This window comes from Callionymus lyra, chromosome 19 (assembly GCF_982586985.1).
Source record: "Callionymus lyra chromosome 19, fCalLyr1.hap1.1, whole genome shotgun sequence".
In the NCBI taxonomy this organism is placed as follows: domain Eukaryota; kingdom Metazoa; phylum Chordata; class Actinopteri; order Syngnathiformes; family Callionymidae; genus Callionymus; species Callionymus lyra.
Window position 1 is genome coordinate 14614708 of NC_141836.1, and position 24835 is coordinate 14639542.

General features: G+C 39.4%; 1 protein-coding gene across 1 annotated transcript in view; it reads left to right on the forward strand.

The window, feature by feature from the left end:
* fgd (faciogenital dysplasia) overlaps positions 1-24581 on the forward strand; it is a 52125-nt gene extending 27544 nt beyond the window's left edge. The window contains exons 2-18 of the mRNA XM_087781197.1: positions 7010-7186; positions 8882-9083; positions 9912-10512; positions 13578-13667; positions 15241-15377; positions 15910-16205; positions 17109-17167; positions 17448-17594; positions 17656-17748; positions 17818-17897; positions 19454-19484; positions 19566-19670; positions 20006-20059; positions 20200-20301; positions 20389-20517; positions 21842-21982; positions 22771-24581. Of these exons, the coding sequence (XP_087637323.1) occupies positions 7010-7186; positions 8882-9083; positions 9912-10512; positions 13578-13667; positions 15241-15377; positions 15910-16205; positions 17109-17167; positions 17448-17594; positions 17656-17748; positions 17818-17897; positions 19454-19484; positions 19566-19670; positions 20006-20059; positions 20200-20301; positions 20389-20517; positions 21842-21982; positions 22771-23010 (2684 nt within the window). The 3' untranslated portion in view covers positions 23011-24581. The remainder of the gene's footprint in view (positions 1-7009; positions 7187-8881; positions 9084-9911; positions 10513-13577; positions 13668-15240; positions 15378-15909; positions 16206-17108; positions 17168-17447; positions 17595-17655; positions 17749-17817; positions 17898-19453; positions 19485-19565; positions 19671-20005; positions 20060-20199; positions 20302-20388; positions 20518-21841; positions 21983-22770) is intronic.
* The last annotated feature ends 254 nt before the right edge of the window (positions 24582-24835 follow it).

Below are 24835 nucleotides of genomic sequence, written 5' to 3' on the forward strand. Positions count from 1 at the left end.
TTAAGTACCACTATTTTAAGTTGTTTATATTGTCTAAGATTTTAAAAGGTTCGAAAAGGTTTAAATATATGTATTTAATTTCCAATATTCTAATGTATCTGTTATAATACTATTGTTACTGTTGTGAATAAATGTGACTGCTCTGCCTAAACATACTGAATTATGTAATTATTATTGTTATTGGTTTTGCTCCATTTAAAACAGCCATTGAAAGAACATTAGAAAAATTGATCAAATTGAGAGTAAAACAATTTTTCTTCGCTTGTAAGGGAAGAAAGCTGACAAGAATATTACAGTCTCAAACCCTCACTTACTGAATCCAATTTTGTTGTAATTATATTATTAATATAAAGTCACATCATGAGTAAATAATTTGAATCTCATTGTATAGTCAGGTGGTTTCAGTGTATCGTATCGGCCTTAGTAGTGAAGATATACATCGCTATAGCACATATGCTTCTTGTCGTGCATTCGTGCATATGTGGGTCAACGCCACCAACTCATCAATCATTCCCTCAAACACTTTTCAAACTAGTCTCTTCCCCTGCATTGACCAGTTAATCCCACCAATCAATGGATGCCAGAGTGATCAATCCGTTCATACCCCCGGAGATGCTCCATCTGTCTGAAGAGCGATGGTTCCTCCACCCAGAAGATTAAATGCTATAATCCTCATGATAGCGTGGACTTCTCCAGGACAGCATGGTGGTAGTGGTGTGTGTGGGGGGGGGGGGGGGTGATTGAGATTTGTTTTGAAAATGCTATTCCAGGCTTCAGGATGAGATGACTCACGAGTCAGACCTGTATTTGCCGAGACTGCCCCCACGCCCTGTGGCAATGGAAAGAGCAGAATTATTTTTTCCAGCACCAGTAGATAGGTGTGGAGGTGGAGAGAAAAAAAGACGACCGCTTTTGTCCGGACCGTTCTTCCGAGCCGTGGGTTCAAACGCAGCGAGACCAGTTGCAAACCCCCTCCTTGTTGTCCTCGGCAGGTCCTAATTGACACACTGTGGTCTGTTAGCGTAATGCGTTGAGTTTTGCTGCGAGGATCCGTCATAAAAGCCTCTTGTTGCTGTCGTGGTTTCCAGTCAGAGAGCCTCTAACGTGCGAGCCGATCATGCATGAGAATGAAATTTTAATCATTCCCGTCATCAGTGTCATCGTTTCCTGTACGAGAAGGTTCTCCGAGAGTTCTGTCAGCTGAAGAGTCAAGGTCTGGTGATTTCAAGGATTTATTTTTTAGCTAGTAATGTTTTTAACAGTGGTTTAATTATCAGTGGCATCAGTGGAATGACTTTAAAAAGCTATTTTAGTTTCATTAAAAGTCACATTTAGTCATTTAAGGAACCCATTTTGAGCTTTAAATTCCCCTAAATTACAAAGATAAAAAATAAGACTTATTTACTACAACTTTAAAAATATATTTTTTACATTTTTTCATTTATTTGTTCTACAGGAAACTGTAATTCCTCACTTCACACTCCTCCAAGCACGTTTATTTATAGTTCACTGTGACCTAACTGCTATATCGGTAATATAGATCATCCACGTTTCCATGGCGATGGTTCTTTACCGGTTCACGGAGTTCATATTGGAATAGGAATTATTAATGCCGTGTTAACATTTCACCCTTGGATCCATGGAAAGGGGAAAGGGACACATACATGACTTGATATGACATGCAACCCATGTGAGTCACTCGCATGATGTATGAATACAGGCTTGGAATGAAACAATCATGCATATTTCTCTCAAGTTCGGCTCAAGTTTTAATTTGGTTTATGTGTCAGAAATCTGATTTATTTGGCTTTTTGTTTAAACAAAACGTCCAAACAAGAAATAAAAACCTGGATTCTATGACTCAAAGTGAACGTGTCGAGTAAAACGAGCCTCATTCAGTCCTAACCAGAAGCCAGACCTCTTCTTCAACCAGTGCCACTGAGTTTATGTTTGGACTTCACCGCTCGTGTCTGACCACAGATGGTTCCATTAGCTCATTCCCTGCTGCGTTTGTATGTTTCAACTACTTACCACTTCGACCATCCTCTCACTCTCTCTTCAATCTTCAATCTATCCCCCCCCGAAAAAATCTCCTGCTATTAATCTGTAGGATCCACCAATCCTTGGGGTGAAAAACTCTTTCAAAGATGGAGGGTGTGATAAGAGGAGGGCGAGAAGGACCAGTCGATGAGGAAGAAAAAAAAGATGGCCGTGCATGAGCATGTGGGATTGGATGGCTGTTGATCCTCTGGCACTTGTGTGTAGACACAATTATTCCCTGTGGTGAACTAGAAGCTTTATTACTCCAAGAGAAATCCGAGGGAAAAAGATCCCACGGCAGCTGTCGCGCCTACGCTCATATTTCCTTTAATATCTGCACTACATGATCATGGTTGTGCGATATAAAAGTGATGGATTCTCTTGATATGTGTCGTGGTTTCAAGCAAACATTAATTGACTTTTAGGGTTTAAGATATAATGAAGTAGTAATATTTGTTGAAACAATGAATCTGCCTCATATATGGAACACATCCCCAGATGTATATATCGTGAATTATTTATATTTATTAATATCTTTCTTGACTTCTCTGGGTCTCTACCAGACCTGGTCTCTTTTCCGAGACACGAGACCAGATGCCTCAGCCCTGTGTCATCGATCGATTCTTTGTCAACACACTGAGACAGACTTCAGGAGGTCGTGTCGAGGTAATGATGTGTCGCACGAGCACAAAATGTCGGGGTTCAGCGGCGGGTGGCGGGCGCAGATAAGGACGAGAGGGTGTCGTCTCCACCTCACCGGTTGTAAATCAAAAGAGAGGCTGTTGAGCCGTGACCCGGCGATCACTCTTCCAGGAGGGATGGTGGTTGACTCGGGGGGGGATGGGGGGGGGTCTCTGGCTAGACTGTGAGTCTAATGTAAAAATAAAACCTCCTCAGGATTGAGTTAATGGGCAATTAACTGTCGAGTTCTAGTTCATGTAACCGCTCATGGAGGCGAGAGGTTTCTTCGTGACATAACCTCGACATTCCGAAGTCATTACACGCGGACGAGACTTTCTTCAGCCCGAGTGTCAAATACCTGGAAGTATTTGAATATCCGTGAGAATCCTCTCCATCATAAAAAAAAAAAATACTGTACTGCAATGTGGTCTTTCTGGTTCTGACCGTGAGTGTGTTTGTTCAGTTCAGCGTGTGCGAGTTAAATCGCGGCCACAGATGAAAGGGATGCATTGTGATGGCTCCTGATGGTGAGCGGTTGTCATGGCAGCAGGAAGACACAAGTGCAGTTCATTTAATGAGTCGTTTCATATAAAATGTTGATTTCAATGAACAGATAGAGGTTTGAGATGTAATTCTTATTCTGGATACTCCTAAATAAACAAATGTCAATCAAAATTTTCCATAAAATTAGATTTAGTGAGATTACTTAAAGTAAAAACAAACAACATAGTTTGTCCACAATATTATCTGTATTTGTGAGTCCTTTTCACGGTTGAATAAATGTATAAATATTTAAAAGTCACACCTCAAAGATAATAATTCCCTTTATCATTTTACAAACACACATAATAAAACGTACCACGTAACACCATGTATTTTTATAATATGTTTATTATGCTTACTTGTTTTAGTTAGCTTATTAGCTAGCTAGCTTGCCAGCGATTTGTTTTCACCCACAAAATTGTTTGATATGTTTCTTCTTTTAAATAAAAAAAACTAATTTGGGATAATAATATACATAAATAAAACATAATATGGATTTTTTTATTTATTTAGTAAGTATTTTAAATATTAATAATAATATAGTAATTCAGTTGTTCATTTAGCTGCGGAGAACGTAATGATTGCTGCCATGTAGCGGCCTGGAGTGTAATTACAACACAATAATGAACAAACACCGTGAATATTTGAATCTGAATTGTAATAGATATTTTGGGTTCACTTTTGTAGCAGAGATTGTGTCAAAACTACTGTATGTTGTTATTGTTGTTTTTGCTACCTTTGTAGCAGAGATTGTGTCGAACTATCAGATGTGTTTATTGTTGTTGACTTCACTTCTGTAGCAGAGATTGTTTCGAACACAGCAGATGCTTTTAGTTATTATTATTGTTGTTGTTGTCGTCACTTGTGTAGAAGAGATTGTGTCCAACTGTCTGATGTGTTTAGTTATTATTATTGTGGTTGTGGTCATTTGTGTAGCAGAGATTGTGTCGAACTATCCAGTGCGTTTAGTTATTATTATTGTGGTTTCCGTCACTTGTTTAGCAGAGATTTTGTCGAAACTATCAGATGCGTTTAGTTATCATTATTGTGGTTGTCGTCACTTGTGTAGCAAAGATTTTGTCGAAACTATCTGATGTGTTTAGTTATCATTATTGTTGTTGTCGTCACTTGTGTAGTAGAGATTGTGTCGAACTATCAGATGCTTTTAGTTATTATTATTGTTTTTGTTGTCGTCACTTGTGTCGAAGTGATTGTGTCAAACTATCTGATGTGTTTAGTTATTATTATTGTTGTTGTCGTCACTTGTGTAGCAGAGATTGTGTATAGCTATCCAATGCGTTTATATATTATTATTGTGGTTGTCGTCACTTGAGTAGCAGTGAGTGTGTCGAACTATCAGATGCGTTTATTGTTGTTTCATTGTACACATACATTATTGTATGTATGTAACTAGAAACCATAAACAAATTATTGTAATATAAAACATTTTTCAGTACAATACAGTATCAAGAAAAAGAAAATCGCACATTACTACAATAATCAATATTACTTGAAGTGAAAATTACTCCTGATAATAACAATGACAACATTCAAAAGTATGGTTTAAAAAAGATAACCTTTATTGGACTGATGGAAGGTCACAGATGAAATAAAGCAGCCTCTGGGTTGTGATTTCCGTGCGAAGTGATCTTTTGCACAGACGCACGGTCACGTCACTTCTTCCCCGGGAGGAGGAACCTGGATCAGGTTTGGCAAGTGTACACACACACAGGTGCAGATCCTCGTACACACTCGGGTGCGCACAGGTGAACTTGTGTTTGGGTGTAAAGCACCGTTTTGGCTTCGAAGGACTTTCCAAGGTGTGTGTTTGCTTTTCGCTGAGGCTGCTTTTCAGAGGACTTTGTCAAACTGGGAGGGAACACTTTCTGGATTGTTTCTTCCTCCTTGTCCTCTGGACTTTGGATATGTAAGGCGGAAGAGCCGGTGTCAAGGTAATGTTTAATCCTCTGATTATAAATATATATTTAGATTATCAAACACTGAAATAACACAAATTATTTACTTTTTACTCAGGAAAATGTCAGTAGTCAGCGGCTCTGCTGTGGAACCAAGAGTGTGTTTGGTGTCAGACAGTTTGATATGAGGGTCAGATTCTCCTCTCAGATAGCCGTGACTTTTCCGTGTTGCCATGACCACCAGCCTTCGAGCTCGTGTCTTCGGCGGTTGTTTGTTTTTCCCAGGACGGGGGTCTGTCCATATAGACGGGCCCTCGGTCAGGGAGTTCATCCGTAGACAATCGTTTAAGTTCAAGACCCGTTTTTTTCTTTTTCTCTGTGACCCCGGGTCACCTTTCGGTTTGAAGATTGCCGGAGCCGTAAACTTCAGGGGAAGGTGATTGTTGCCCAGAGGCCACATGGAAAAGAAAATATGTATTTCCCTCCAGACTATAGTGGCAAAAGGGATTGCCGGTTTTCCACATGGGGGCTTTGAACATTTACTGGCCTCATTACCGGGAGAGATTGTCCTCTACTTGTGCCTCCGAGCAGGCCTAAATTAAAACTGTTAAATCCAATACAGAAGCATTTTTTTTTAGCTGATGTAGTCGACTGTTTTATTCAACCAAGAGAAAAGGATGTGAATTTTGAACGGGAATTACCATAATTTAGCAGGAGACGCGACATTGTTCTCAGCGCTAGACACAACACGAGGAGTTCACACAGGGAAGGGAATGTAAACACAAGAAGATTTAGAGCGTTTGTCGATTTTTTTTTTTTAGTTTTTTATGGCATTGAATTGTTTTGTTTTGTAGTGATGGTCTAATGAAGCTTCATGAAGCAGTGTCATGTTGTTTAGAGGTCAGTAGGTGGCGCTATTATTTTTAAAATGATGTGGTGTTTCATTAAAACAGATGGTCAAAACATAGGAAAATAATGCAGAGACGCCCCCATCTAGTGGACTCTGAATATAATGACACTGCTTCATGAAGCTTCATCAGACCATCACTAGCTAACGAAGCTTCATAAAAAACGGTGTCGTGTTGTTTAGAGGTCAGTAGGTGGCGCCATCAGTTAAAAATGATGTGACGTTTCATAAGAACAGTTCAAAACAAAGGAGAATAGTACAGAGACCGCCATCTAGTGGCCTCTGAAAATAATGACATTGCCTCATTAAGCTTCATCAGACCATCACTGGCTGATGAAGCTTCATGAAACAGTGTCGTGTTGTTTAGAGGTTAGTAGGTGGCGCCATCAGTTTAAAAAATGATGTGATGTGTTTCATAAGAGCAGTTCAAAACAAAGGAGAATAGTACAGAGACCGCCATCTAGTGGCCTCTGAAAATAATGACACTGCTTCACAAAGCTTTATCGGAACCATCTGTAGTTTTTTGTACCAAAACCTGATTCAAAAACGACCTATTGATGAGCTATTCATTTTTTATTGATATTTTAAAACATTCTAGGCTATTTTAAAAAATATATTTAAAGTGAGGGTAGTTTGGTAAGAAATGTGAGTCAATCAACGCCTGTGACTGACACCAATACTCCTCTCCGGCCCCGGGTGTTGTAGGTCGATCCAGCCGAGTTTTTTTTAATCCTCATTAACGGATATTTGTTTGGGTGAAATCCTAAAACACATGCTGGGCTCAAGGTCGTGCCCCCTCCGGACCCCCCCAATCTGTACTCTCACTGCATCAGTGTTTTCAGGATTAAACTCCCGCGCGCGTGTTTGGCTAATCTTATTGCAACGGTCAAAATAACCGAAGATTTTGGTTTCCTCTCCGCAGACCTCCCCCCCGCCTCCCTGCAGTACCAGTGCGGATCGGTGGACTACCCATGTTCTCCGCGGCTGGTGGAAAAAGCCGGCCAGACCCCCCCGCGACCATGTCAGGAAAAGCCCGCTCTCAAACCCCGGCCCCAGCCGTCCACCTCACCCAGACCGCCAACTTCACAGAAACCTCAAGGTAAAAAAAAAAAAAAAAAAGGTTGCGGGTCCTCGACTCGACGGTTTTGTTTTCTTAAAGCGGTTCACGTCGGCTCGCCGGCCTCGCTCTGTCACTCATGCGGCTCAGTGGGTCGACTCGGCTGAAGCTGCCGGTTTAAAGAAGGCCAGCTGCTGCGTGGCGTGTTGTGTCGAGGCATTTTATGAATACTAAATGTGAACAACTTGGGGATTGTTGTCGTGGCAAGAAGAGGATTAAGTGGAGTTTGTTGAAGGAATGTTGAAACTCAAGCGACACAAAACATACAGTAATAAATAAATATTTTTAACATAAACACTGTTGTTGGGGTTTACTATTTAGTTTAAAATATCTTATAATAGATGTTTAAGAATAAAAAAAAAAGGAAAATAATAAGCAAAACAATGATATAACTCACAAATCTCCAAAGCACCATCTTTTTAAAATGTACGTCATCAAAGTCTAGCTCTTAAATAAATACACTAAAGAAAGAGTAAACAGCACAACGCTTATGTCTGTCACTAGGGGGAGCCAGAAAGAATGTTTAAAATCGTATGCATAGGGGCTTTATAGGGAAATACATTTTCTACTCGCCCTCATGTCGACTAAGGGTTGGGATCTGCTCCATTTAAGACATATAGACAAACATTTTTTCATTTTAATTTAGCGACTTGAGCTCAGTTGTCTTCATCTTCGTCCAAAAAAGACAAACTTAAAAACAATCAAATACCTCCATACTGCTCGTCTGTAACGTCCATCTTGCATTGAAGCTTCAATCTTAAGTCTATATTTTAAGCTTGTTTGTACAGAAAATGTAAGTAATTTCCAAATATATACTTTAATTGGTTTTACCACATATCAAGGCTTCAGTACAAGAGGACAGACGAGCAGTATGGAAGTATTTGGATGATTTAAATTTTGTCTTTTTGAACGAGGATGAAGACAAGAACAGATTACCCTGAAAATAATCCCAACCCTTAGTCAACATGGGGGTGAGTGCCAATTGAATTCTGGGTAAACTATTACTAGTATTTGCACAATCACACAAGTTACAACAAGGACAACTACTTCAAACTGTTGTACAATCATTTGCACAACCGTCTGGTTAATACAACACTATAATGTTAACTATCCATGTAGTTGAAATATCTCTGATTGCAAATCTTCAATCAAATGATGGATCCTGATGGTATTTCAGAACAATTATGGTATAATTATCACATAATGACTCATTGATACAACTGTTTGCCGACCCTGTGACGCTAACATGCTACTGTTGATACTGTAAACTTCTGCATCTTCTCATACTTTCACGCAGAGTTGATCCGTTAAATCCTGGTTTGCTCTCCATAAGTAAGACACGAGTGACAGAAAGCGGTGAAACCTGCCATGTGTCTGCACATTGCACCACGACAACTCTCCTCATACAAACGCGTAATAAATCAATTTATTGGTGTTTTGTTGGCTGCATGTCTGCTGATATCTGCATCCTGTTCTCGAATGAGGAAGTTGGCAGATCGCTGACATTCGGGCGGCGCAGCTCCGAACCGCTGTCACTATTTCCATCTCTTACCCCGGCTGCACTTCTGTATTTTCTCGGAGGATTACACTTCATTTTGACCGGCTGGACTTAACCATGGAGATTCTCTCGTTCGGGTTTCTCACCTTCATCTCTCCCTCTGTGTTCTGCGACGCCAGTGCCCCCTAAACCGGCGCACCTGCTGGCTCTCGGGCAGGACAAGAAGCCCAAACGGATCCCGCCGGCACCGTCGAGGCCTCTGCCGGCACCCCCGCCTCCGCCTAAACCGAAGCCCACCGTCGCGCCCCCGAGTCCCGGACCCCTATCGCAGAGGGAAGCTCAGAAAGTGGGTCTGCTGATCGAGAAGTTTGAGAACTCCAGGTGAGAGTGACTTTGAATCTATGCTTTTTCCATCAATGTGTCGTTATTTTTAAGGCTTTGAAATGATTCTATTGGTAGAATTAGGTTCATTTGACAATTGAGTTTCCTGCTCCTTGCACAGTAGAGCAGTTTCCTGCATTAAAGGTCAGTTTATGCAAGAGCAGACGCTCAGTTTCCCCGGAGCCGTGAGTTAGTGTCTGATCATGTTGTCACGCAAAGGAAAATGTATTTAGTCAAAAGCTTCTTTTTTTTTAATTGTGCCAATATTGAGCTGAGCCAGAAGGAAGGTTAATTTTGGTTGTAAATGGACAGAACAGAACGCAGACAAAATCCATTATCATGAAAAGTGGCATCTCTTTGTTGACAATTTTAAAATATCACTTTTATTTTGGAAAATAAAAGTTTGCAAAGTTTTCCATTGTAAAAGTGCAAGAGAAAGATTTGGCATCAATATTGTAAGACAGAGAAATTCTAAATATCTCTTTAAGTTCTTTATTTAAGCACCTCTTTTTTTTTACTAGTTTGACTGTATTTCTTTTTAAATATGATGTTACATTATATTATTTTAATTAATTAATTTAAGTATTTTCATCCTGCCTTTTTCGATTCAAATGTCATTTCAAAATTGAACCAAAGTATTGCAATTAAGTCACGTGTTTAGTTATTTGAAAGACCTTCATTTTTCTTTTTTAATGATGAATTAATCAAGTTTAATAGCATTTTATCTTATATTTTGAACATGATTTTATAGTTTTTTTGTATTTTGTAATGAACAGTAAACGACGATGATTTTTATTTGTAAGTAAATATCTTGCCTCTTTTTTGTAGGGTGCCTATTTTGGGGGTTCTGCCCCGGTCCCAGCTGCACCTTTGTCTTAAAATGGACACTGCCTCGGACATGACCTCCTCCTGTGGTCTGGACAGCTCTTCTAAAGTCTCCTCGGAATCCAATACCGTGGACAAACTCTCGCTCGGGAACCCCGAGGTGTCCGACAATGTGTCCGAACTGTCCTGCCTGTCCTCGGTGCACCTGGACGGCGCCGAGGACGTCACGGACGACTGCATGGACGTGGACATCTCGCACAGCTGCCTCGACGACGTGGAGCGGGAGGACGGATCGTCCACCGAGCTCCTGGACAACCCGGACTCCTCCGAGCAGATCAAGATCCCGAACCGGGACAGCGGCATCGACAGCCCGTCCTGCACCGCCGACGGGGAGGCGTTCCCCAACGAGGACGCCATCGACGAGGAGGACCACTACGACAGCGTGACGGAGACGGAGAGCGTGTCCTGCTGCGTCACTCTGAGCAACAAACGGGACTCGACGCAGGACGAGGACAGCGACCTGGACGAGGGCAGCGGCGGGGAGATCAACTCCCTGACGGACACGCCCGTCTTTTTACCTGATCCTCTCTCCGAGGCAAACAAGGTGAGTCATCATCTCAGACATGACCGTCTCACCTCTTTCATCATCTCAGACGAGGGATTGTCAAACATGCATTTAAAAAGAAAAACCTGTTACTAGAGAATGTAATGACTTGTCAGAGACGCTTCTCCTTTGTCTCCCACTGACCGTTATCTAGACCTTTTCAACCACGTACTGAAATAAGAAGTCATTGTTGTGGTTACAAAGAAGACAAACCACCTTTTTTTCCAGCCGACGCTTATCTAGACTCGGCAATAACAGAGTGCACCTGCCGTTTAAACATGACCTGTCAGCAGATTTTTATTTTCGGTCACATGTACCTGTCATTCATAAACACAGTGTTGGGAGTAATCGGTTCCTTTTTAAAGTTATAGACAAAAATGTATGTTTATTTTAATGTAGCGACTGGAGCTCGTCTTCATATTCGTCCAAAAAGATACTTAAAAACATCCAAATACCTCCATACTGCTCGTCTGTAAAGTCCATCTTGTATTGAAGCCTCGACATAGCAATTTAGCAGCTTGCTTTTAGCAGGCGCTGCTAGGCTATCTTCTAGGCTAGATGCTAGCCTAGCTTCATCTTCACCAAAAAGACTAATAACTTCCGCTACAAACAAACTTAAAATATATACATATTCAAGTTTTTTCGAAACTATTTCTTATGTCGAGGCTTCAATACAAGACGAACGTCACGGTAAACATTATGGAGGTATTTGGATATTTTTAAGTTTGTCTTTTTGGACGAAGATAAAGAAGACGACAACTGAGCTCCAGTCGCTACATTAAAATGAACAAACATTTCTGTCTGTAACTCTAAAAAGGAACAGATTACTCGGCAAATAATCCCAACCCTTAGTCGACATGAGGGTGAGTAGAAAATGACAGTTTTCATTTATATTTAATGGACGAGTTGAAGCATATTTGTAAGCCTGTCTTCTGTGTGATGAAAAAAGACTCGTCTTGACGTGTTGCTGGGATCTGTTTTTCCTTATCCAAAACTTTGTTATAATAAGGCACTTTAAATAACATTGAATTGAATTGAACAGGAAGGGGCTAGCGTTCGACAGATGTCAAAATAAAACTCCTTTATGACTTCAACAATCAATACAACAGACATTTTACATTTGTCTTATATCCGTCCACAAATGCTTGCAACAGGGTGAGCTTTTATAACTTCAATAAACAAATAAACTGATGACAATTTGACAATAAAAATGTATCATAGCACTGAAGTGAGGGGCATATTTAGAAATGTTCAGAGTTGAATATCACGGACACAACTATCTAGTCTCAGCTGACTTCACACACCCATTTTTTGGGGTGAAAGTTTTCGTCACTCCTTCTCTTCCTGGTGGCAGCAGCTGTGCGGAGGAAGGCTGTTTTGACGTCCGCCTGTGTCGCTCGTCCTTGTGCGTGTGTGTGTGCGTGTGCGTGTGCGTGTGCGTGTGCGTGTGTGCGTGTGCGTGTGCGTGTGTGTGCGTGCGTGCGTGTGTGTGTGTGTGTGTGTGTGTGTGTGTGTGTGTGTGTGTGTGTGTGTGTGTGTGTGTGTGTGTGTGTGTGTGTGTGTGTGTGTGTGTGTGTGTGTGTGTGTGTGTGTGTGTGTGTGTGTGTGTGTGTGTGTGTGTGTGTGTGTGTGTCACTCCAGCTGACAGGTTGATAGCTGTGTGATGGCAGCCTTGTCTTGGAGGATGAGGGTTCGTTCTGGGATGTGAGTCGCACAGAGATAGTGTTTTGAAGCCGGTGAAGAGTTGCTTTGGACTGACAACTCCACTGCTTCTTGTACGTGCGATTAAAAAAAAAAAAGGAAGTTTAACTTTGTGTTTATGAAGAGAGACGAGGTCTTCACGCTTGATTTCCTGGACGATTGCGTGTGTGAGTGTGTGTGCCAACAACAGACTAAAAATAGAGCAGTCTCTTGTCTGAGATGTGTCGGCCTGAGCTGCAGCTCTACATGTCAACTTAATCACTGGTTATTAACAGGAAATAAAAATGTTATTACAGATAGACTTTGATGACAACTAGCTTTTCTATGTTGACCCCCTTATTGGGTACCATAACAGAAGTAAATTCACTTAAACGATACTGTCTCCTTCAATGGAAAAAAGAATAACAAATATAGAAATATTAATGACATTCTTATTATTCAATACTCGTGAATGAATTATAAATATGCTGCCACTTTGAAACAGGAAAATAAATGCAATTACAAATACTTTTGAGTTTTTGAGTAATTAGGAAGCAATCATTTGCTTATAATTTATATAGTTATAGTTTAAAATAGACAGTATTATATATAATTAATTATTTCTTTCATGTTCCCTGCACCTAATAAGGGATGAATATAGAAAAGCTAGTTGTCATCATTTATTTCCTGTTAATAATCAACAGTTAATGAAGGTGTAGTTCAGTGTGAACCCCCTAATATCATGATATTAAGTGAAGAATATAGTCACCATGAACTAGGTGTGAGTTAGTACTTCATGATGGTTCATACATGGTAAATTTGCTGTGAATACACAGTTAATAAGTAGCTAATTATTTATTAATATGTGTCGCCCATTCTAAAGTGTTACCGGAAAGGTAGAAGCAATACACTTGTTTTATTTTTTGTTAATAACTGGTTTTAATATCTTTTTTTCTGTATATTCTGTTTATTATATAAAGGTCTGTATAGTTTAGATTTTATTTTAATTGTTATCAATAGTTTATTTTGCATATCTTACTGTTACATATTGTTATATCTTATTGTTGTGTTTTTTTGCGTATTTCCAGAAGTTTTTACAACATAGTATTTTGGAATTTTGTTATTTTCATAGGTGTTTATCTGTAACTGGTGCTGCTAAGAATGTCTCTACTAAAAATCTATTATTATTATTATTATTAATAATACTGACGAAGAAAAGGTAGAGGTTGTTTGACAGTGATTTGTTTGATGATGTTTTTTCATGTTTTTTTTTTGTTCATTGTTTGATGATGTTATTTCTTATCACACTATAAGGTTGTAAAATCCATGTTTATATTCAGTGTGATTAACAGTCACATGTTTATTCGTTCCTTTCTTCATGTCAGTGCTCGGAGACTCAGAAACTCCTGAACATCGCCAAAGAACTTCTCCACACCGAGGAAGCCTACGTCCGACGCCTCGACCTCCTCGACCAGGTCAGTGAACCCGATGACGTCTGCGGTCCTTCCCATCCAAAAATGAAAATCCTGAGGAGGTTTTAGGAGATTGTGATCATGGCTGGATTAACGGTCCACTATGATCTACAAGAACAAAGTGCCCTCTGTGGACTGGATTACTCAGAGCAGTAAACATGAGTGGGTGTCCGTGCACGTGCTTCGTAGGCTTCTATGTCATCCACATCAACGTAGTTCCCTGGAACATCGTCAAGATTTTTGATGAATAATTCTTTATACCTTTTTTTCAAACCACAAATCCCAAGTTATTGTGCTAGTTGTGACTAAAGGATTCCCATTCGTTCGTAGCTAAAGCTATCGCATACATTTTTTTACGTCTTAAAAATCAAATATTTGTGGTAATTATATGAAGGTGAAGTAATGTTCTTTCCTGCGTCGCTGTGTCTGTTTTAACACATGAATATGTGGCAACCAAACAATAGTTTTCATAGCGACGAACTCACCATCAACTTCCTGTTGTTGTCACACCACACTTTGACATTGTTTCCATTGAAACTCTGCTCTTCTGCTGTCTTCCCTGCGAACTAAAAGGGTTTGAAATGACATCCATTTTTATATACACTAGGTTTATTTATTCCCTCGGCTAAGGAGGTATTTTTCTGTGTTGTTTGCGAGCAAATAACTTACAATGAGAATTACAATTACATTTTTGGAAAACATTGCTTATTTAAAGAAACTAGTTTGTGGTTCTAAGCGTGATGTGTGTTGTGCTAGTGAGTTCCAGAACGCTACTGCCATCTGCTGCCCTTTTGAGCTCTTAAACTAAAAAAAAAAAGCATTAAATTATATTGATAAATTAACAAAGTGCAATTGTATTGGGTAAAAACTATACGTGTGTATAAGAGCTGCTTGGCAGAAGTCTGCCCTTTGCACTTATATGTTGTGTACAGAAGCAGAAACAATATTTTTAAATAGACAATATTTAGTCTTACCTGTTGATTTTATGCAAACACTGCAGCCCAGGGGCCCCTATGTGGCCCTTTACCGATTAGATGAAAAGTTTCTGACAGCAAACTAGTTATTTTGTCTCACGGAACTCACTTCTTGTTTCAGAAAATAAATTAAGTTAATTAAAAAAAAGACTTCTAGTTATCATATTTTTATTATCATTATTATTATTGTCAAGTTTATATTTTTTCTTTTATGATTACAATTAAATTAAACTGGACGTATTACAATAATATAGAGTAAGATAATAACTTAAACCATTTTTATCTGTTTTATAAACATATATTTATATATACTGTATTTAAGTCTGCACTTACAAAATCAATCGTTTTTTCCCTTCTTTTATTGTCTTGGTGGCTTTTTTTAAATAGTCAATGTTGGCTCTAAAAACATTTTAATTCTCACCACTGTTTTAAATAATGTGAAGATATTCTTTTTAAAAATAACCTCAAATTAATGAAATGTTTTATACAGAGAATATTTTTATATAAATATTTTTCAGGTTTTTCTCCTGTGTATATACATGTATATATTTATTGATTTATTTTATTTTCATTTGGATATTGATACATATTTGGGTTCACAGGTATTTTGCACTAAGCTCACTGAAGCTGGAATCCCTCAGGACGTCATCACAGGGATCTTCTCCAACATTTCCTCCATCTACTGCTTCCACGACAAGTTTCTTCTTCCTGAGCTCAAGACTCGAATTACAGGAGAATGGTGAGCAGAGGGCGCTGAAGGTCAAACTCCATCATTCAAGGGACAACCATTTTTAAACTCAGTCCAAGTCCTTGGCCAAATATTTTATATAAATACAAAGAGTTAAAACAAGTTTGAACAGAATGTGTGTCAGTGTGTTTTTATTATTTATAGGGTAATTTACCCTCTAAAAATAAATACAGAAATGTACTTTGCGCAAGACACAATTTATTTTTTAGGAAATGATGTCGACATCTAAGCTATTTTTAAGTCAATATTGAGTTAAACTTCAAAGCTCTTGCTGGCCACTAATATGAGTGTTTTTTTACTTGCTGTGTATGAATATGTGGTATTACTGGAAGTAAAAAACTACCTACCTGAAAAGGGCCAATCAGAAAGATTACTAATCAATCGTCTATGATACTCATGCTGTAATAACATGTAATTACTGGTAATAACCATGATATTATATCATTTGATTACATTTAATAACAACAATAAATCCCACGCCGGCTCTAAAATGTTTAATTCCGTCTCGTCTTCTTCGCTGCAGGAACTCCAACCCTCGGATCGGAGACATCCTCCAGAAACTGGCGCCGTTCATGAAGATGTACGGGGAGTACGTGAAGAACTTCGACCGGGCCATGGATCTGGTCAACACGTGGACGCAGAGGTCGTCTCAGTTCAAGAGTGTGGTCCAGAACGTACAGAAGCAGGACGTCTGCGGGAACCTGACGCTGCAGCATCACATGCTGGAGCCGGTTCAGAGGATTCCTCGCTACGAGCTGCTGCTCAGGGATTATCTGAGGAAGCTTCCTGAAGATGCACTCGACCGGAAAGACGCAGAGAGTGAGTCTTTATCAAAGGATCTTTTTTTTTGTACTGAGATAAGTAATTAAGTAACTCATTTTTATTTATATAGCGCTTTTCCAGACCAGGGTCACAAAGCGCTTAAACAATCAAAACAATACTCAATAAAGTATATACTTTAAAGATCAAGATAAAACTGATAACACAACAGGAGTTCCAGAAAATAAAGGAAAAGCCTGAACAAATAAAAACGTCTTAAGATGTTTCTTAAAGGAGTCAGTAGATCCATCAAAATAAATAGATAAATAATAAATAATAGATAAAGCTCTGTAATTTCATTATTTACTTCTTAGTTCTTAATGTTTATTTTATTAAATAACCACAATATATGTCATGAAAATAATACAATCTATATTCTATTGATTCTTTTTTGTGTATTTTATACTCAAAAAATCCTATGTTGTGTTTAATAATAAGGGCAATAAAAAGAACAAAGTGCAAGGGATGACAAAATCTATAAAGAACTGATTTTGATGTACTGTATTTTTCTTGGTTATATGTTTATTAAAAAATCTATTTTTAATACCTAAAAAATGACGTGCACTTTAGCTAGTATGATATAAAAAGCTTTATTATGTCAATCAAAAATACATGAAGAAAAAAGAGCAACAAATAATCCAAACAAAGAACTTTGTGAAAATTAGAACTACTTGTGAAATTTGTTTTTAGGTCAAATAAATCATTTCTACATCAGTGGAGCATAAATGCAATTAACTGGGCTGTATGTTGACCCCAGGCTGCCCCTTGACCCCTTCTCTCTAGAAATATCCCTTTAATTAAACATTCAGTTCATTTTTCTTGTGTTTGTGACTGACTTCACATCTGGAGCTGACCTTGATTTCCTAAGCATGTGTTGATCTGGGATGTTTTTGTCCATTTCAGAGGCTCTAGAGTTGATCTCAACGGCAGCCAATCACTCCAACGCCGCCATCAAGAAAATGGTTCGTCAAAGTTTCTCTTCTTTGTCTTAAAAGTGTGTCTGAGAACCGAGCACGGGGCAGGATGTTGCCGCTTCCTGCCTCAGGTTTCACCGCGCCGCCGCACCGCTCGTCCTCCTTCCTGTGTCTCGCTGATGCCGAGCTCAAATCCCTGAATGCAATTTCAGCCGAGGAGTCAATAAAGGAAATACGATGCTCTCTCTCTGTCTGCCTCTCTGGAAAATGTCTGAATGAAAGTCTCTGCTGAGTCATAATCAAATCACTTTAACCTCCCGTCCTCCAGGAGAAGATGCACAAGCTGCTGGAGGTGTACGAGCGGCTCGGGGGGGAGGAGGACATCGTGAACCCGGCCAACGAGCTCATCAAGGAGGGCCACATCAAGAAGATGTCGGCCAAAAATGGCACCGCACAAGACCGTTACCTCTACCTGGTGAGGAACGACAACAATTGACAAACACGACATGAGTTTAATCCATGTTTGTCTGCTTCAGTTCAACAACATGGTGCTGTACTGCGTGCCTAAACTGAGGCTCATGGGTCAGAAGTTCAGCGTCAGGGAGAGGATCGACATCGCGGGCATGGAGGTTCTGATCCATTGTCTCACGTCTCTAATGGAGGGAGAAAATCTAACTTGTTGTTTCATGTGACTTCAGGTGCAGCCGAACGTGAAGCAGAATCTTCCGCATACATTCGCCATCATAGGAAAGCAGAGATCACTGGAACTGCAGGCCAGGTAGAGAATACTGTGAAGGATTCGCCGCTTTAAGAGCAAAATATGACCTTTTGTTCAATTAAATGTTATTTAAAGTATCTTATCATAACAAAGATATGTCAAGACACTTTACAGTTTAACTAAAACAGTATTGGAGGAAAAAAAACAGATCCCAGCAACTCAACTGAGTGAATTACAAGGTGGCAGTGGCGAGAGAAAACTTCCTTATAGAAGGCAGAAACCTCGACCAGAACCAGACTTAGTGTTGATGAGGGGGGTAGACAATAAGGTTAATATAGAACGAAAAGTAAAAAAGACTATTTACTACAGTGGGCCAATCATCAAAGGAGCAAACATTGTTTTATTATTCTTTTTTTATTTCCCTTTTGCTGTCCTTTTTTTTCAAAAAGGCACTGTTTTTTTTACTATGAACCAAAAGCATATAATTCTTAGGATTCATTGTTGAGAATTTTGACTTTAGTTAAGTTTGCCGGTCATGAAAAAAACTCCTGGAACTCTTGGTGAATACACACTTTTAACTTTTGAATTTAAAGCTCCCACTTTTAAACTTACTTTATACAAACTAAGGTTTACATTTTGTATCACTTTAACAATGAAAAATATATAGGAAGTGTTTGCATATGGATTTTGTATTAAATTGTATGTTTATTGTGTTTTTAAAATGTAATTTAATTGCATTTTTACATCAAGCCCAGGGGATTACAGATGTAAACTGGCCTTTTGGCTAATCCTGGCTTTTTTTTAACCATGTGTAATCATGTTTTTTATGAAATTGCACTGTCCTCTTCTAAATAAACTATTTTAATTCAAATTTAAAAAATGCTAGACGTGAGGTAAAAAAAAGAAATCAACCAAACCTAACAGAAAGTGTATTGTTAAAGTCAATATAAAATAAATAAAACGTAGGAAAAGATCCATAATTGTCTTTATAGCAGAGTGATTTCATTTAAACACATTTAAAATAAAGACAATTATGTGGTTTGTTTATATCTTAAAATAAATCAACAAACTATTTCAGAAATACTAATAATAAGTTGTATAATAATTCATAAATATCTAATATAAAGTCAATAGTGGGGACTATAGAAATTATATATGGTGTTAATTAGCAAAAAACAACATTTTTAAAACTGATTCAAAATGTGACGTAATTTGATTAATTAAAAATATATTTTATATACTTTCTCTATGTCTGTTTTAATATATTCGAAAGATAAAAAAAATGTCTCAAGGAACAACTGAACAGGCGTTGCAAAAATAAAATAATTAGTAAATACACAACATAAAATGCAAGTGCTATGATATTTTCATCATTTTTCATCATCCTCTGAGCATAAAAGCCTGAAATATTGATGACATCAGACATGCTCCGTCTAGAGACATTTCACCTTCAATCTATTGTGGTGTCTCTGGAGCCGGAGTCTGACTAGTTCCCAAAATAGCTTTATTCCAGAGCAGCCTGGAGGTGAGCGACCATGTTGTTAAGTCTGTGGTGGGGAAGGTTACTTGTGGTGATGCAAAGAACCGTCAACTGAATAGATATTTTATGTTCACAGGACAGCAGAGGAGAAGGAAGACTGGATTCAGGCAAGTGTCTTTTTTTAGCCAAATTAAAGTTATAAATCAGGACAAAAGGGTTTTGACACCTTTTTTTCTTCCTAAATTCAGGTCATCTTGTCCACAATCGAGCGACACAAGCAGAACAGCGAGACCTTCAATAAAGCCTTCAACAGCTCCTTCTCCCGGGAGGATGACCATCCGCCCGAGTCACCGGTGAGTCGTCCAAGATTCAGTTAGTCCTCTCATTAACCGGTTGAATCATCAGCTCACTCACAGGAAGCTGCGACGCCTTTTTTTGTCTCCATGTTTGGAACGAAATGTAAAGACGTCTCTGACACGTCTGGGTCTCTGTCGCGACCTAATAGGGGGTGCGGAGTCAAAGTTTACATCGAACTCTTCTGGGTTTTCTTTGACCCACTTTGGGTCTGTCGTGGCTGGAATTCGTCCAACTGTCAGAGACGGCAACGAATTAGTTGGCTGACACTGACACCCAGTGGTGGCGTTATGTCACTACAAGTCATTAAAGCGTCTTTTGGTTTTACTTTTAGGGGTTCTGGTCGAACACGTCTATGGACTCCGATGGTGAACGACTCCATGAAAGGGTACTTTATTTTAATTATTAAAGTGAAACTTGTTGTTGTTATATATAATTTTCATCCTCTGTTGGTTTGTAGAAACGTTGGTTAAACACAGATTATTAAAAAAAAGTTCTTAAAGGCTCAAAGTCTTTTTCCATCAACAGAAAAGTTCCAGGAAAAAGGATAAGGAGAAGCAGACGTGTAAAGGCTGCAACGAGAGCTTCAATTTCACCAAACGTAAACACCACTGCAAGTCCTGTGGAGCGGTGAGTTCTGAGGATGGGTTTTTGGGCGACGGGCAAATTAGTTTCCAGCCAAGTTGAAATGTGTTTTTTTTTTCCGTCCCCCTGCAGGCCATCTGCGCTAAATGCTCAAAGACGCTCGATAACAAGACGAGTCGTGTGTGTCCAGAGTGTTTTGAAGCAAGTCTCAGTCTGGAGAGTCTCAGTGGAGGCGAGCAGAGGAAGAAAGCTGCACTGGAGGTAACAGACGACATTGTAAAACAGATGAAAAAGATATTCAACCATCTCCACTAGCTTCACAAGACCCAGTTAAAGTGCTGCCCAGGGGCCACATGCGGACCTTTAACTGGGTTTATGTGGCCCTTATGACATCAGTGTACAGCTCTAAAACTAATGTATTCTATATTTTTTAATTAAATAAATTACAACTTTATCTTGGTTTAATAACAGTGTTTTTTATTTAATATTTAATATTATTTCAGGTATAATTCAGTCCCTGTTAAATAATGTGGCTTCTTGAGTTAAAACAAACATTATATGCAACTCTGTGTAGACTAGAGTGTAGATTTACGTACTTTTCATTAACACAACACAATGTATTTGATGACACTTTATTTTTGGCTGTGAATGGCCCTTGGTCTGGACTTTGGACTGGCCTTTTATGATTAAAAAGTGAACTTAAATCTAACTTTGTTAGATTTACTTGAAGCAAAATATGTACAGAATATTGTAGACTATCGAGTCCAAAAGGTCATGACATTAGTATGTTCTAATCTCAGCCTATTTATATCGGAGATAATTGAGTGTGTCTACAGCATCGCTAGCTTCAGCGGCTAATCCTGCTCTAATATGATAATACGATTTTATTTATGGATTTGCAGGCTCACGCTGACTCGACACACCGATCATAGGTGTGTTCAGTAGGGGTCACCGAGTTCTTAACCCATATTTCATCTTTATTTGTCATTAATTATCATTTATTTGCTTTTTATTGAAATAATGGGAAAAAATCGCGATACCCAACAATGGCCGCTTGGAGGTGCTGTAGACAGGTTTTGTTATCCAGGATGCATTTTAACGCTGAATCTGTAGCTGTCAACGTATACTTTTGACAAAAATACACTTTTCTTCTTTTTTTCTTTCTTCTTTACACTCCCTGCGCAGGATTTTGCTGATATAAATATTTTATTGTTATTTAAATAACATTTTTTATTAAAAGTAATTTAAAAATGTAGGGCATTAAATTATTACATATTGTAATACATTTCAATAAAATAAAATCTAACTTTTAATATTTGAATTATTAATTAAATTATTCTATAAAAAAAAATCCAACTTTACTTTAAAAAATATTAAATTTGATCATTCAAAAGAATTATTTACTGCTAAATAAAAATATAACATTGTAAACAATTTAAATGATTATTTTCGACCATTCAATACTGGGACTGATCTATTTCTATAGTATTAAAGTATCTCGACATCCAATCATACACATGTTTAGAAAATGTTAACACACAAAGTAAGGGTTATTAATTGTGTGGTTTCACTCGTTGATCTCCAGCGACAAACATCTTTATGTGGAGAGAACTGCCTGCTCTCTGGTCACCTGCAAGTTCAGGAGAAAGGGAAGAGCTGGACGAAGGTGTGGGCGGCTGTAACCAGGGCGGAGCCGCTGGTGTTGTACCTGCAGAACAGTGGACAGGTAAGAGCTCATCTCAATTCTTCTACAGTCAAGTTTGTACGCTGCCACGTGAACCAATCATATTGTCACGTTCAAGCTGCCAGTCAATTGCGTTTTCACGTGTCCGTGTGTAAGTCCAGTCGATCCGATCAGTCCGTGAGGATTTAACTCATCTTACATCATGTTTGCCGCCCCAGTGCGAGAGCACAGAAACATCCAGAATATCGTTTCTAATCTCAAACATCCTCACGAGAGTGTGTGTGTGTATTAAAAGAGATTTTTCCTCAAAAGATTCAGAGAGTGTTGAGCGAGCTCTCCAGGAGTCGTCGTGACGAGTCTGAGCTGCTGGGGAACATCCCGCTGCAGAAAGCTGCTATTCTAAAGATTAGGATTAACTGGAGCCGCTCTCTGTTGATGGAGGGAAAGCGAAAGAGTGTTTTCTTCACTTTCTAATGCCACATTTACTCCCACTGTTTTCAAAAACAACACTTTTTTTTCAATAAACAAACGACAACCAGCACCCTTAGCTTCTGAACGTGATTGAAAAACATACTAACATACTGTACTCTTCGCCTCTGCTCCTCTATTATGGGATTAACTTTGAGAAAACAATGTCTCTCCTTGGTTCTCAAATATGAATCTTTATCTGTGACAAAAAACAGCATTTTTGTGTGAATTTAAGGCCCACGCATTAGCATTAGCCTACTAGGAGCAGCAGCTAATCTCCGCTGCTAAAACTACTGACACTCCCTTGAATCTCATAATGCACTGCAACAGTTTGCACCAATATTATCCCATTCTGTTTTCAGGAGCTGAAGGGTGCCCGGGCGGTGCCTCTACCCGGGTTCGAAGTCAGCGCGGTGCCTCCGTCGGGCGAGAAGTCGGAGGTCAGACACGCCCTCCGGCTCAGTCACCCCCAGCAGACGTTGCTTCTAAGTGCCCAGGACGCCGACCTTCAGGCCAAGTGGCTGGACTCTCTCTCCAAAGCTGCTCGAGCAGAAACCCCCGCGGACCCTCCCAACCTCACTGAGCACAGGAAGAGCCAGTAGTGCTGGACCCCCAACCCCACCCACCACCCTCTTTTTTGTTGCCCCTCTAAATCGCCCACCCTGTGTACAGAGCACACGTTACTTGAATTGACTTTGACCTTGGCACTTTTTCTTTCTTTTTTTTTTTACCATGTTCCCTTCCAACGTCACTCCATCCGCCACCAGCTTCTCCTCGCTTTGTGTCATATGGAAAACAAATGAAGGACAGCGCCACCTTGTGGGGTTATTTTATTCCTCTCAGTGTTCCCCTTAGAAAAACCACTGAGAACCATTGATTTCCTTGTAAAATATCTTCTTTTTTTTTAAGATCCTTGTACATGATGTTGTGAAGCATTAACTTGTTGTCTGCGTGTTTGAGTGAGTGTGTTAAGTATTGTGTGTGTGTGCGTGTGTGTGTGTGTGTGTGTGTGTAAAAGCCTGGGGCAATCGTTCTGTGGTCTCTTCTCGGGACCCCGTCGGACGACCCGTGTACAGTTTGTAAACTACAATTAAGTCGAAGTAACAAAAAAAAAAGTACATTTTAACTTAAAGAGACACAGATGTGTTGACTTGTGGCTGGCCACCTCCCACTATATCTACGATCACCTCTTCTTTACCCGTGATATCTTCCTCCGCTTTCTATGTGTTTTCTCATATATTTCTCAGCTTCTCTCCTGTGAAACAAAGTACTGTATGATCTGCCTTGACCTTTGCCCTCAACTCCTACAAGCACCAGCCTTTGAAGTAGCAAAAAATGCATGTTAACTCACCATATTTATATTCTGAGCTTTTCTATACCCCCCCCCCCTTCAGACTCTCTGGTCTTGTGAGCAGTATTGTTGTGAACAGTGAAAGGCGGTGAAAGCATATCATCAATAAACTCGTGGTCCTTTCAGCACCACAACGTCCAACAAGTAAGACTTTTTTCCCCCGTCTTTTCTCAGTTTGACCCGCTCGTGTTATCAATATCTCCTCCGTGATGAACTCTCGGCTTAACTCCGGGGTCAACAAACATCCACCGACGCTCAGAGAAGAGCTTTTTTTTTTTTCAATCTCCGAAGCATCTGGACTGGAAATCTGCCCACAAAGCTTCACTTCTACACCGTTAGCGTTGGAAGAGCAGATCATTGGATGATGGAGGGATGTGTGAAACATTCCTCAGCGACTCAACACCGGGAGTCAGGATGATGGATTGGAGGTCCGAGGGTCTCTGCGGAGCTGTGCTGCAAGAGATAGAGAGCAAACTGCTGACCGCTCCCTTCTGTCACAGTCGCACGGTCCAGTCGGGTGAGACGAGGAGATAAAGCCTTCACCGTGTCCTCTAGTAAACTAGGATTCACATCCCGCTGGCCAGGAAATGTTCTTCTTATTCGATGTGTGAAAATCTAAAGACACGTTATAAAGTCAGAGTTTACTCTAAAGTTGAAGCAGAAGAGGAAATGTGTATCAAAATAACACATTAGGGTCATGTGGCCAAACTGAAGACCCACAATTTAAATGACATAATAATTGGGTTAAATGGCAAAAACTGTTGAGGAATCACATTAAAACGAGGCAAGACATGCTTTAAAAAACTGCAAAAACTAAATAAAATATAATAAATGTATCTTTCTGTATCATGTAGAAAACTCTGGGTTACCTATATAACCAAGGTTCTAAGAATAAGTGCAATGCCGATGCGATGCCAACTCGTGTTTAAACAACTGAACTTCAGACTCGCACACATGTGTCTCCGGCTCTGAGACAGGGTTGGCTCCTGGTGCAATCTACTCAGTGCTACTACATCGAAAACCACATCGTCCTGTAAGCCTTTTGAGACCCTAAAGTAAAGAGACAGACAGTGAGA